At 47.7% G+C, this 14,207-nt stretch overlaps 1 protein-coding gene across 4 annotated transcripts in view; it reads left to right on the forward strand.

Moving 5' to 3' along the window:
- Positions 1-11,228, forward strand: part of LOC119956122 (protein transport protein Sec24B-like) — a 54,062-nt gene extending 42,834 nt beyond the window's left edge. For 3 of the 4 annotated variants that reach the window (XM_038783004.1, XM_038783006.1, XM_038783005.1), the window contains exons 15-20: positions 617-792; positions 3,261-3,413; positions 3,574-3,678; positions 5,813-5,905; positions 8,380-8,483; positions 10,951-11,228. In XM_038783004.1, the coding sequence (XP_038638932.1) occupies positions 617-792; positions 3,261-3,413; positions 3,574-3,678; positions 5,813-5,905; positions 8,380-8,483; positions 10,951-11,065 (746 nt within the window). In that variant the 3' untranslated portion in view covers positions 11,066-11,228. The remainder of the gene's footprint in view (positions 1-616; positions 793-3,260; positions 3,414-3,573; positions 3,679-5,812; positions 5,906-8,379; positions 8,484-10,950) is intronic. The other variant, XM_038783007.1, reaches the window with a different exon arrangement.
- The last annotated feature ends 2,979 nt before the right edge of the window (positions 11,229-14,207 follow it).

Consider the following 14,207-nt stretch of genomic DNA (forward strand, 5'->3'; position numbering starts at 1 on the left):
CGTACTCAACGAGACTCATGAGGGAGACTGTTTGGTCCCACCCCATAGGTCTCATGTGGGTTCTAAGACTGGTGCCGGTCAATGAGCACAGGAATGTTGCTGTATAGATGGAAGGACATGGAGCTATAGATCAGTTGAGCATAGATGGGAAAAGTACTGGGTCAAAGTATTTTTGGGGGGGGAAAGGAGGTAGATTTGGATTAAGACCCAGATGAACATGGATGGGTAATAAAGATTAAAAGCCTATGCTTTGATATTTCATGGTTAATATTATTTGAAGCTGGGGCAGCACGGTGGAGCAGTGGGTTAGCCCTGTTGCCTCACGGCGCCGAGGTCCCAGGTTCGATCCCGGCTCTGGGTCACTGTTCGTGTGGCGTTTGCACATTCTCCCCATGTTTGCGTGGGTTTCGCCCCCACAGCCCAAAGATGTGCAGGGTAGGTGGATTGGTCACGCTAAATTGCCCCTTCATTGGAAAAAATTAATTGGGTACTCTAAATTTAAATAAAAGTTCTCAGGAAGACTGAGCTGTTCCTTTGTTGCCCGCAGTCAAAGGGTTAAATAAATTGTTTTGTGTCTCCTTGTCTTTAAGTGATCTTTTTCTGTCTTTACCTGCAGCAGTGGATCGTTCCGTGAGGCTTTGCCTCGCTTACACCCGAGATGAGTTGATGAGAGTTCTGATTGATGCTCTTGTTGCCTATCGCGTCTCGATGTGCAGTCCAAAGCGGTCCACATTCACCATCCCCCGCAGCCTGCAGCAACTTCCACTGTATGTCCTCGCCCTCCTAAAACAGGTGAGAGGTCGCAGAATAAGAAACCGAGGAACAGGAGGAGGCCATTTGGCCCCTTCAGATCATGGTGGTACATAGGTGCAGGAGTTACCGAAGTCTGTTCCATCACTGAATTGCATCTTGCCTTGCTTCAGTGATTTATATAACAAAAAAACAAGTTTGAAGTTAAAGAGTGAATGATCAAATAGTTTGTGCCCTGAAGACAACCCATAAGATCATAAGCCGTACGAACAGAAGTGGGCCATTCGGCCCATCAAGTCTGCTCTGCCATTCAGTGAGATCATGGCTGACCTGACATGATAATCCTCAACTCCCAAGTCCACTTTCCCACCTTATCCCCACAAACCTTGATTCCCCCGTTCGACAATCGTTGTAACTGTGGCATCCACCCTGACGACTTAACGCACGGTAGCTAGTGTTTGGAGGGAAAAAAACGTAAAACTCCAGTTCTGTTGTAATCGTTCAAACTGGCTTGTTTATCAAACTCTGTAACACAGGAGAGGGAGAGAGAGAGAGAGAAAGAGGAAATAGTGGGCTGGATTCTCCGCTGTCGGGATTCTCCGTTGCGCTGGCAGCCCGGGATTTCCCGACGTCGTGGGGCTGCCCCCAAACCCCATTGGCCAGCTGGCGGGACAGAGAATCCAGGGGGCGCGCTGCACCAGAAATCCTGCCCAGAGAGTTTGCTTAACACACTGCCCAGGGAGATGATTGAGACAAACAGTGCCAGCAAGCTATAGGAAGTGGATAGCTTTTTGGATGAACAAAGCAAAGGAAGAATGCAAAGGCTGAAGAGCAGTGAGGCATCATTAGAAGGTTGACCAGATGTCTGCAGTGACCTTGTATGCATCCCTGTGCCCCAATCACAACCTGACGACTATTCGACTTTGACCTAACTGACCTCTGTTTTGCCCCTGTCAAGTGAATAATTCGACCACCTCAGTCAAGGCAGTGCTAAGGGCGGCATGTGGTGCAGTGGTTAGCACTGGGACTACGGCGCTGAGGACCCGGGTTTGTATCCCGGCTCTGGGTCACTGTCCGTGTGGAGTTTGCACATTCTCCCCGTGCCGGCGTGGGTTTCACCCCCACAACCCAAAGATGTGCAGGGTAGGTGGATTGGCCACGCTAAATTACCCACTAATTGGAAAACAAAATAATTGAGTACTCTAAATTTATTTTTTAAAAAGTCACGGCTGTGCTTGTAAATCTGTGACCTCCTTCCCATCCTGCCAAAGATTTGGAGAATCCCATTTCGAAGCAATGTATTTGTCATAATGTACATCCATGTATATGATTGGGTGCAGACAGGCAGTGATTGACACACAGGATGACCAGTGAACACACAGAACACAGCAGCCAATCACCAGACAGGACACGGTCACTATAAAGCCAGAGGGCACTGGGTTTCCCGCTCTCTCGGGATGCAGCCTCTGAGACAGTCAGAGCCCGTGAGCAGCAGCCAGTGCAAACACCATGCGGTAGTCAGTTAGTGTGGTCAGGCTAGCCTCAGGTCTCCTCGGATGGTGATGTCCAGCACGAGGGGACATAGCTTTAAATTGAGGGGAGATAGATATAGGACAGATGTCAGAGGTAGGTTCTTTACTCAGAGAGTAGTAAGGGCGTGGAATGCCCTGCCTGCAACTCGCCAACACTAAATGCATTCAAATGGTCATTGGATAGGCATATGGACGATAAGGGAATAGTGTAGATGGGCTTTAGAGTGGTTTTACAGGTCGGCGCAACATCGAGGGCCGAAGGGCCTGTACTGCGCTGTAATATTCTATGTTCTATGTTCCAATCAAGTCAGCATAGTGTCAACCCACAGTTAAGCATGTAATATAGTTAGATGTTAAATGAAATTGTGTTGCATCTCATCAAGTGTTGGAAGCCTGTCTCTCTCTACACTGCATCAAACGCAGTCCACATAGACCCAGCTTACCCAACACATCAGTATTGGAATAGGACTGGATGGTTTCACATATCCCACCGAGGAAAGTTCCTGTGAAAGTTTCTCCAGAGAGGGCACTCAGATTAAAACTAAACTGATTTCTGCAGCTAAAACAATCACCAAATATTATTTTTCCTGGACCTGTTTTCACAGGAACTTCGCACGGCGGAACAGGTGAACCCAGGTTCAGGAGAAATAATGTTTGGTGACTCTTTTAGCTGCAGGTATCAGTTTAGTTTTAATTTGAGTGCCCTCTCTGGACCAGGAAACTTCAACGTTATTTCTTGATGAAGAAAGATAGTCTCAGTTTTTTGAACCATTTTGTTGCTCTTTGGAATCATGGCTCCCAGTCTTGGTGGGGAGGGTGCAGGGGAGGTGGTGTCAACTCTCGCCCTTTCAGTGACTTTGGGTACTTTTAGTGCTCCGTAAGCAGTTTCTGTGCAACCAACCTTCCAGGCCGCTGTGTAAAGTGCTATATCCTGACCTCTGATACGGATGTCTGAACCTGTTACATTCTGTCCTACAGCCTGCCTTTCAGACCGATGCAGCTATGAGCCTGGACGAGAGGGTTTTCACAATGTCCCAGCTGATGATACAGCCCCTGACCCTGGTTTTGCGGATGGTTTACCCTGACCTGTACAAGATTGATGATTACCTCAACAGCGAGTCTGCTGACAACGTGAGTGCTTTGGATGCCATGTTGGTGCAATTGATGCCCTGAGTCCTGTTTCCGTTCAGTCAGAGGGAGAGAGAGAGAGAGAGAGAGAGAAGGATGGAGCAGTGAGATCGGCTACCAAATTGTCGTGGTGTTGCTAATCCCTTTCTTTACCCCCTGACAGATTTCCCTAGAGAGGGGCAAAGAGACAGTGAAGAGACCAGCCTTGGTACAGCTCATGGCAGAGAATCTTACTCTGCAAGGAGCCTTCTTAATCGACTGTGGTAATGTAAGTGTTTGTACAAAATGGAAACCCATCAAAAGCAGTTTAAGAGAACCTGCGATTTTATAGCCCCCAGTCACATCCCAGAAAGAGCTTAAAACACTTCAGGGGTAACAGATTATTCTGATGTGCAGGGGCTGTTGTTATGTCGACAAGTGTGGAACATTCAACCAACTAAATATCCATCAGGCGCCGGAATGTGGCGACGAGGTTCTTTTCACAGTAACTTCATTGCAGTGTTAATGTAAGCCTGCTTGTGACAATAAAGATTATTATTATTAGCAAACAACTTGAGAAGGGACCAGTTCCAGAGGGAGTTTACCCAATTGCCTGTTAGAAGAGTGACAGTGACTCCAAGGGGTAAAACTAATCCCAGGTGCATTGGAGTTGGAGGCTACAAAGGGAACCAAAGATACATGCTCTTTTGGATTGGGTCAAGAGTCTGCTGATAGATCTTGTCCTGGCAGTACTTGGTACCCACACTTCCCTGACAGGCTCAATGCCTCCATTTCTACCTGGCTCCCATGTATCCGAGGGGTGTCCGAGAGGCACTGGTGACGACCCACAGCACTTGGAACAGTGTAAGAGGAGCCCATTGCAAATATCCATGCTCTGCCATTGATCTTATCCCTTAATCCCGAATACAGTGGCAGTGACCCAAAGGAATACAATGACTGAAAATATTAATATGCAACAGCAGCAACAAAAGCCGGAAAGGTTTTCGTTTATATCACCACCTCAGGACAACCTAAAGCCCATAAAAGTTTGAAAAATGTACACCCAATGGAATACCTTATGGGGTGTACTCCCTAATAGAACATAGAACATAGAACAGTACAGCACAGAACAAGCCCTTCGGCCCTCAATGTTGTGCCGAGCCATGATTACCCTACTCAAACCCACGTATCCACCCTATACCCGTAACCCAACAACCCCCCCCTTAACCTTACTTTTATTAGGACACTACGGGCAATTTAGCATGGCCAATCCACCTAACCCGCACATCTTTGGACTGTGGGAGGAAACCGGAGCACCCGGAGGAAACCCACGCACACAGGGGGAGGACGTGCAGACTCCACACAAGACAGTGACCCAGCCGGGAATCGAACCTGGGACCCTGGAGCTGTGAAGCATTTATGCTAACCACCATGCTACCCTGCTGCATGTGTATTAATATAAATGTGCATTAATATAAACAGCAATATGATAATGACCCAGTGATATATTTTTTGATGTTGGTTAAGGAATAAATATTGGCCAAGACTCCGGGGATAACCCCAGTGCTCTTATGTGAACGTACAAAGTAGGCCATTCAGCCTCTCGAGTCAGCTCCTCCATTCGATAAGATCATGGCTGAACTGTTTGCGCTTTGAATTCCACATTCCCATCTACCCCTTTTTGATTTCCAGTTGCCTGAAAGGGAATCTATCTATCTCCGTTTTAAAAAATATTCGATGACCTCACCACTGCCAAAATATTAAATAAAAGTCTTCTGCAAACTAGTGACGTGGAACCTTTGGCACCCCGCCTGAAAGGGCAGATGGGGCCTCAGTTTGAGTACCTCCCTCGGTACTGGACGGGAGTGCCAGCCTGACTCATGTGCTCGAGTGCCACCTACCCACTGAAGCAGGGGTGGGACCTATGGACCTGTGGTCTGGGATCTCCCTACCTGTACCCACTGCTTTCAGGAATATGAGATTCTGGACTCTGTCATCAGTGTTCAGTTGCTCAGGCACACATTATTGCTGGATGGATCATTTTGGGTGAGCAGGGGGTGGGGTTGGGTCACTGCATGAGGGGCTGACCATTTTGCACTGAGGTGCGGAGAAATTTATTCCGTCGGGAATTCTCCACTCTTCAGAGTTGTGGATGCTCCACCATTGAATCAATTTAAATTTGACATGGACAAACATTTGGCTTTGCCTTCTTGGCGAAATGAGGGACGTGGGGAGCAGCAGGAAAGTGGAATTTGAAGCCCCAGCTCAGACCTGATTGCATCGAATGACAGAGTTGGCTCAACGGGCTGAATAATCAACCCCTGCTCCTACCTCCTGTCTTCTTACTCATAACCGTTGTTGATTTTGCTGGTACCATGCAGTGATTGGGTGATCCACGCTGTTCTATGTTCTTCTGTCTCCAGGTCCTGTATATCTGGGTCGGTAGGCACTGCAGCACCAGTTTCCTGGATGGTGTGTTAGGGGTGACCAGCTACACCTCTCTACCAGGTACTCTGGTAAGTCCCGACTCTTCTGGTACCCCCATCGGTGTCTCCCAAGATGCTCTTTTAGCAAGCCATGTGAAGCACTGTGCGTAGTTCTTATCTCCTTATGACAGAAACTATATGGAAGCATTGGAGAAAATGCGAAGAAAATTTCCTAGCATTAAAAATAGATTATTTTAAAAAATAAATTTAGTGTACCTAATTAATTTTTTACAATTAAGGGGCAATTTAGCTTGGCCAATCAACCTACCCTGCACATCTTTGGGTTGTGGGGACGAAACCCACACAAACACGGGGTGAATGTGCAAACTCCACACGGACAATGACCCAGAACCGGGATCGAACCTGGGACCTCGGCGCCGTGAGGCTGCAGGGCTAACCCACTGCGCCACTGTGCTGCCAAAAAATAGATTCTAACCATTAGGGTGGCACAGTGGTTAGCACTGATGTCTCACGGGGCGGCATGGGTGGCACCATGGTTAGCATTGCTGCCTCACAGTGTCAACGACCTGGGTTCTATTCCCGTCTTGGGTCACTGTCTGTGTGGAGTCTGCACGTTCTCCCCGTGTCTGCGTGGGTTTCCTCCCACGGTCCAAAGATTAGGTGGATTGGCCATGCTAAATTGCCCCTTCGTGTCCAGGGTTGTGCAGGTTAGGAAATGGGGGTAGGGAGGGGTGAGCGGGGGAGAGGAGGCCTCTTTAGGAGAATTGGGGCGGATCCGATTGGCTGAGTGGCTTCCTTCTGCACTATCGAGATTCCATGGTTCCATTGGGAAAGACTGAATAATGTTTTCTCCAGAAAAGATGCGTCTAGGGCGGCATGTGGAGCAGTGGATAGCACTGGGACTGCGGCGCTGAGGGCCCGGGTTCGAATCCCGGCCCTGGGTCACTGTCCGTGTGGAGTTTGCACATTCTCCCCGTGTCTGCGTGGGTTTCGCCCCCACAACCCAAAAGATGTGCAGGGTAGGTGGATTGGCCACGCTAAATTGCCCCTTAATTGGAAAAGAATAATAATTGGGTACTCTAAATTTATAAAAATAAAAAAAGAGAAAGAAAAGATGCGGCTGAGGGGTGAGGGGGAAATGTTTTTTTATAATGATGGGGTTTGGTAGGTAGACATACAGAAGATAATATCACTTGTGGGAGGGATCCCAATGGTCACTAATAAATCCAGTGGGGAACTAGGCTATTTTATTTTACCCAGAGGTTGGTGAGGATGTGGAACTCACTACCACATAGAGAGGTGGAGGCGAATAGTATAGATTCAGTTAAGAGGTCAGTTAAGTGCCCTTTCTATCCATTAATAATTTTCTTCTCTCTGTCAAATATCGTGGCTTCAGCACTCACTAGTGGTAAATTATCCCATAATGACAGCTTGCAGGAAATAGAGGTTCAAACCCCCTCTTATCATGCTTCAATTCTAAATTAATGCCCCCAACTACCAACACGTGGAAATAATCTTTCCCTATTTACTGTCTCAAACCATTTCACAATTTGAACACTTCCCAGTTGCCTCCCCCTTGATGCTGTGATTACAGTTCTGGCTTCTTTTTAAAGCCTCTCACGATCGCTCTATCGCCTCATCCCTAGGATCAGCCCCACCGTACACAGGCCCCAATGTGGTCAGATGCTCATTATTCCAACTGGAGCCCAAATTGGGGCTTGGGGAACATGGTAATCTGCTCGTTTCTCTCTCCCAGCTGGACGCTGGATTGGTTTATTGTCACGTGTACCGAAGTACAGTGAAAAGTATTTTTCTGCGAGCAGTTGAACAGATCATTATGTACATGAAAATGAAAGGAAATGAAAGAAAATACATAATAGGGTACAGAATGTAACTACATAAGCACCGGCATCGGGTGAAGCATACAGGGGTGTAGTGTTAATGAGGTCAGTCCATAAGAGGGTAGTTTAGGAGTCTGGCAACAGTGGGGAAGAAGCTGTTTTTGAGTCTGTCCGTGCGTGTTCTCAGACTTCTGTATCTCCTGCCCGATGGAAGAAGTTGGAAGAGTGAGTAAGCCGGGTGGGAGGGATCTTTGATTATGCTGCCCGCTTTCCCCAGGCAGCGGGAGGTGTAGATGGAGTCAATGTAGATGGGAGGCAGGTTCGTGTGATGGACTGGGCTGTGTTCATGACTCTCTGAAGTTTCTTACGGTCTTGGGCTGAGCAGTTGCCATACCAGGCTGTGATGCAGCCAGATACGATGCTTTCTATCTGTAAAAGTTGGTAAGAGTTAATATGGACATGCCGAATTTCACTGGGTATTGTGTTGTGTTTTGTCAGCGCGCTGAGTGTCCAGGCCCCGGATTTCCGTGGAATTGTTAGTGCTCCCTTGCTGTAGCTTTGTCGGAGCTGTTCGGACTGGAGTTGGGAAGACACTCCAGAGGAGCAGGATCAATTCCAAGGAAATCCAGGCCTTTTGTCCCTATGATGTACACGGACAGGTCCCGAGCACACATAAGCATTAATGCTGCTGGTGTGTTTCAGACTTTGCTGCCCATTCTGCAGAATCCAGCTTCTAAGCTCATCCAAGCATTACTGGGATCCTTAAGGAAGGAGCGACTTTATCATGCACCTTGCTTCATCATCAAGTGAGTACAAGCGTTCACAGAAGATCATGTAATTTTATTTGATAGAATGTTATGTATGAACATACGAATTAGGAACAGGAGTAGGCCACTCGGCCCCTCGAGCCTGCTTCGCCATTCAATAAGATCATGGCTGATCTGATTGTAACTTCGACCCCGACTATCCCCGATAACCTTTCACCCCCTCGTTTATCAAGAATCAGTCTAGCTCTGCCTTAAAAATACTGGAAGTCTCTGCTTCCACTGCCTTTTTGAGGACGAGAGTTCCAGAGACTCTCAACCCTCAGAGAAAACAATTCGCCTCATCTCTGTTTTAAATGAATAACCCCTTATTTTTAAACAGTGACCCCCTCGTTCTAGATTCTCTGACAAGAGGGAACACCCTTGTTATATTTTTGTTGCGTGTCGCAAAGAGAAAAGGAAGTGGAGGTGTCACGCTCTAAGTTTGAAAAAATGCAGTGCAGGGTTTATGAAGAGATGTTGGTTCTGCAGAGTAAGATGGTAAACTTCCCCGAAACATCGCACAAACGCTCCGCTGACTTCACCAAACATCACGTGTCGTTCCACCAGCCGCCAGTGTTACTGGCATACATTTTTTTGTTTTCTTTTCTTTTTACAATTTAAAGTACCCAATTCATTTTTTCCAATTAAGGGGCAATTTAGCGTGGCCAATCCACCTACCCTGCACATCTTTGGGTTGTGGGGGTGAAACCCACGCCAACACGGGGAGAATGTGCAAACTCCACACGGACAGTGACCCAGGGCCAGGATCGAACCTGGGGCCTTGGTGTCGTGAGGCTGCAGGGCTAACCCACTGCTCCACCGTGCTGCCCCCACCCACAGGATCTTAAAGGCTTTGATCATATTTGATCATCTTACTCTTATCGAGTGGTGGATACAAACGTAACCTTGCCAACCTTTCCTCATAAGACAACCCGTCCATTCCTGGTACTAGTTTGGTAAAATAAAGTAAAATCACCAAGTGACCATAGGCTGGGGGGGGGGCACGTTTGGGGGGGGGGGGGGGGGGGAGCTGACTGGTGGTGATTTAACCTGAGGATCACCACACCTCAGGCGAGGGGCGAGGTTGAGAAGGCGGGGCCTTCACGAATAAGCCAGGCCGTAGGAGAATTGAACCTGAGCTGTTGGCATCTTCCCGCATCACGAACCAGCTGGCCAGCCAACCCACCTCTAGTCCAGTAAACCTTCCCTCAGCTGCTTCTAAATGGAAAAATGAAAATGAAAATCGCTTATTGTCACGAGTAGGCTTCAATGAAGTTACTGTGAAAGGCCCCTAGTCGCCACATTCCGGCGCCTGTCCGGGGCGGCTGGTATGGGAACAGGCGCTGGAATGTGGCGACTAGGGGCCTTTCACAGTAACTTCATTGAAGCCTACTCATGCCAATAAGCGATTTTTGTGACCTAAATGTGACCTAAACTTTTCTCACAGATCGCCATTGGATCTTGTTTTCACATGAGACTGCCCATTCGTCCATCCTTGGACTCAGCGCCAGTCACCGACCAATCCTAATGCAGTGTCTGGGCCCCCACTCCAATGTTTCCTTAGGTTTTGCTCAGAGCCGTGTGTTGAAAAGATAATTTCAGGGCTGAAGAGCCATTTTGTGCTGTTCAATCTGTGTATGTATGTGGAAATACTGGAGAATCTGGGGTGATTCTCCATAGGGTGGGTCGCATCAATATTTAATATTTTATTAAAAAAATTTTTAAAAAAAATTTAATGTAACCAATTCCTTTTTTTCCAAATTAAGGGGCAATTTAGCGTGGCCAATTCACCTACCCTGCACATCTTTGGGTTGTGGGGGTGAAACCCACGCGGACACGGGGAGAATGTGCAAACTCCACACGGACAGTGACCCAGGGCCGGGATCGAACCCGGGTCTTCAGCGCCATGACACAGCAGTGCTAACCACTGCGCCACCCTTAATAGTTCAAAAGTACGAGGGTTTTTTTAATAGAGTAACTAGCTGGAGTGGGGGGGCGGGGGGGGGGGGGGGGGGCGGCGCTGTCAGTACCTAGAGCGCACAGATTTAAGATATTGGCAAAAGAGGCAAAAGAGCCCCCAGAAGGAGGCCATTCGGCCCATCTAGTCTGCACCAACCCACTTAAGCCCTCACTTCCGCACTATCCATGTAACCCAATAGTAATTTTCAAACGGGAGTTGGCTAAATACTTGAAAGGATTTAAATTGCAGAGCTAGGGGAAAGAGCAGGGGAGTGGAGTTAAATAAATGTTTGCACCGAAGGGCAAGCAGGGGCATGGTGAAATGAATAACATCAACTTCCACCGTACGTTTGGTGGCTTCACCATAGTGAAACGTCCCAAGGCGGTGTGCAGGGGTGTTGCTAAATGAAACTTGACAACTTCTGTACCGCAAGAACAATCGTGTCTTGTGGCATTTTACGGAGCATTCGCTGTCTGAAATTGGGTCTGTTGATCTCTTTCTTGCTAGGGATGACAGTACCTCGCGGTCCGTGTTCATCAAGCGGCTGGTGGATGACCGCACTGAGACGGCAATGTCGTACTATGAATTTCTGCTTCACCTGAAGGAGCGAGTGTGTAAGTGATGTGCTTTCCCCACAGAGGATGATCCACCAAGGACAGGCACGTAGCGGCTCCCTCACGCAGCATGGGCTCTCAAAATATAATTTCTTCCTTCACCAAAAGTGCTGGAAATGCAATATTATTCTAACAAGGAAAGTTCTGAAATAAAATGTGAAATGCTGGAAATGCACGCTCAGGAGGTCGCTTATTTTCTGTTCATAGAAAAGACAAGTTAACTCTTTGAAAGCCAGCGAACTCAATTAATGGGTTCGAGCCAAGAGGTGGGAAGAACAGTAATCAGGTAAAGTGCGAAACCTCCATCTCCACCAAATCCCAGTTGACGGAGAGCGTGCGGGGTTCACGATGTTCAAGCACATTGTTTGAAAGTTGGGCTTTGTTGAAAACTGTTACACAAACCATTTGTGGCTACATATGGTGACATTGCAAATCCTGGCCAGAATGGAGATGATTGGGTAATTAGCTCGTCAATCATCCCTGAAACTGCACTGCTGTAAGTGACTGGGACTGATTATTTCAATCTTTATTATTGTCACAAGTAGGCTTACATTAACACTGCAATGAAGTTACTGTGAAAAGCCCCAATGTGCCACATTCTGCCGCCTGTTTGGGTACAGTGAGGGAGAATTCAGAATGCCCAATTCACCTAACAAGCAGGTCTTTCGGAACTTGTGTGTGGAAACCGTAGCACCCGGAGGAAACCCACGCAGACATGGGGAAAACATGCAGACTCCACACAGTCACCCAAGCCGGGAATCGAACCTGGTCCCTGGTGCTGTTAATGCAAATATTGTGATCCATCGTGTTGGGTTCCGTTAAGCTCTGTGATAGCCCATACTACTTACGCAAAGTTACTGATCACTCGAGATTGGGTCAGGGACACGATAACATGGATTCTTTATTCAAGGATGATGCAGCCTTGTACAGAGAGGTCAGCACTTTGCAGTTCTTCAGAATGCCAGCACGTGGAAGTCACATGGTGTGCTACATCACATCCTTTACATTGCTGTAAGCTGAAACATAAACCACACCTCTTGCAGGTGTATCATAGCATGTAGCTATCCTTCACTTGCTGCATTTTCCTTAAGAAACAATCTTGCTTTAATCAGCAATCTCTGTTGTAGTTTTGGTTCTAATTTCCATTTAAATAGTATTACGATCCCAGATCAGACCCTAACAGTGCCTAGGAAACTAGACCAAAACCCAATATTTTAAGACTGTGCGGAACGAATGGTTTGCTCCAGGATTGGTTGCACAAAGAAATAGAGATTTGGCATTTTAAAAAAAACAAACGTTATTATGAATACAATATTAAACTTCACACCTGCAAAGAATAGCTTACAATTACCCCTTAAACACTACTCAATTTCCCATTGAACAACAAAGGAAACATACAGCTCTCAATCTATTTTAAAATCATTCATGGCATATAGTAATACTTGCTTAATAAAACAGATTTGGCTCATGTTAGAACACCTTCAGACTCTGGCTGAATATCTTCAAAAAACTGGTTCACCTGGCGTGTTTCAGCTTCTTCCTTGGTCCCAGACAAGACTGCTCTGCTTTAAATATTATTACTCTTTTATAACTACCCTACTGTGAGAGAGTTGTGGGCTCAATGTCAGACAGATCAGACTTCACCTCTTCTCTCTCCTGAACTTTACTCTCTGCATTCCTTGCCCCCCCCCCCCAGCAATGACATCATCTCTCCAAGCTGCAAAACAAATTAACTCTGCTGACTGAAAATACCGTAAATCCCGAGGGACTTTCCCCAGTCAAACCACATGCATTAGGTCACACAGTGGTTTGCTCCCAGGCCTGTACAAAACAAAATCCTTTATAAAACAACATGACCAGTGCAGCGAACACACACTATAACCGTTTAACCCTTAATTGCCCCAACATTTAGAAATATTTCTAATCCTCCCTTCGTCACAATACATTCTGTTTGCTTTAATACATGGAGAATCAGTTTAAATAAATTCCCCTTGCTGTTTTCTGTAAAATAGACTCTGTTTGTTATTTGATGTGAAGCAGATTCTGTTTGCAGAAAGTCAGAATGGCCTGTTGTGGCACCTGCACATCTTTCAGACTATTGGAGGAAACTGGAGCACCCTCACGCAGACATGGGGGAGAACGTGCAAACTCCAGACAGTCACCAGAGGCCAGAATCGAACCCGTGACTCTGGCGCAGTGCTGACCTGGTCTGTCCTCACACATCCAACGATGTTGCCCCTAGGGCAACCCTCCTCCTCCTGCTTTCACTTTGCCCTCAGGGGGGGAGGTCTCTTTTGCTTTTCAGCTCTGATCAACCTTTCTGAATGTCTCAGATTTTAAGAACATAGAACATACAGTGCAGAAGGAGGCCATTCAGCCCATTAAATCTGCACCGATTCACTCTATTCCCCTCACCCAATAACCCCTCCTAACCTTTTTGGACACTAAGGGCAATTTATAATGGCCAATCCACCTAACCTGCACATCTTTGGACTGTGGGAGGAAATCGGAGCACCCGGAGGAAACCCACGCAGACATGGAGAGAATGTGCAAACTCCACACAGACAGTGACCCAGAATTGAACCTGGAACCCTGGCGCTGTGAAGCCACAGTGCTAACCACTATGCCATCCAGCCTCCCCCCCCCCAGGCTCCTGCTGCTCTGAATCATTCACTGAGGATGTGGCAACGTTTGATCGGCCCCGCCCCCGTCGCACACTGATTGGAACGTTAGCTGCGGGGGACTGATCCAATTGGCTCAAGTGTCCCATTGTTCTCTCCCTCACCTCCTGTGATTGGCGGAAGGTGATGTCAATCACAGCTCTCTAACTCCGCCCCCTTGCTCCGTGGGTGGCGATTGGCCCGCCCGCGCGGTTCCGCCTCCCCTGCCAGCTCGGTGCGGATTAGCGGTGGAGGAAACAGGGACTCGGTTAGCGATTGGTGGGAGCTGCCTGTAAATCAGCGAGGGAGAGGGTCTGATTGGTCTGTCAACCAGCGGGAAGGCGGGCAGGATTCGTGGGACGGGCCTGTCAATCAGCATGTGAGGGGCAGGATTGGTCGGAGCTCCCTGTCAATCAGCGAGCGAGGGGCTGCGATTGGTCACGCGGGCCTGTGACCCAGCGGGCGAGGGGCGGGATTGGTGGGACGGGCG

Source organism: Scyliorhinus canicula, chromosome 22, assembly GCF_902713615.1.
Source record: "Scyliorhinus canicula chromosome 22, sScyCan1.1, whole genome shotgun sequence".
Classification (NCBI taxonomy): Eukaryota; Metazoa; Chordata; class Chondrichthyes; order Carcharhiniformes; family Scyliorhinidae; genus Scyliorhinus; species Scyliorhinus canicula.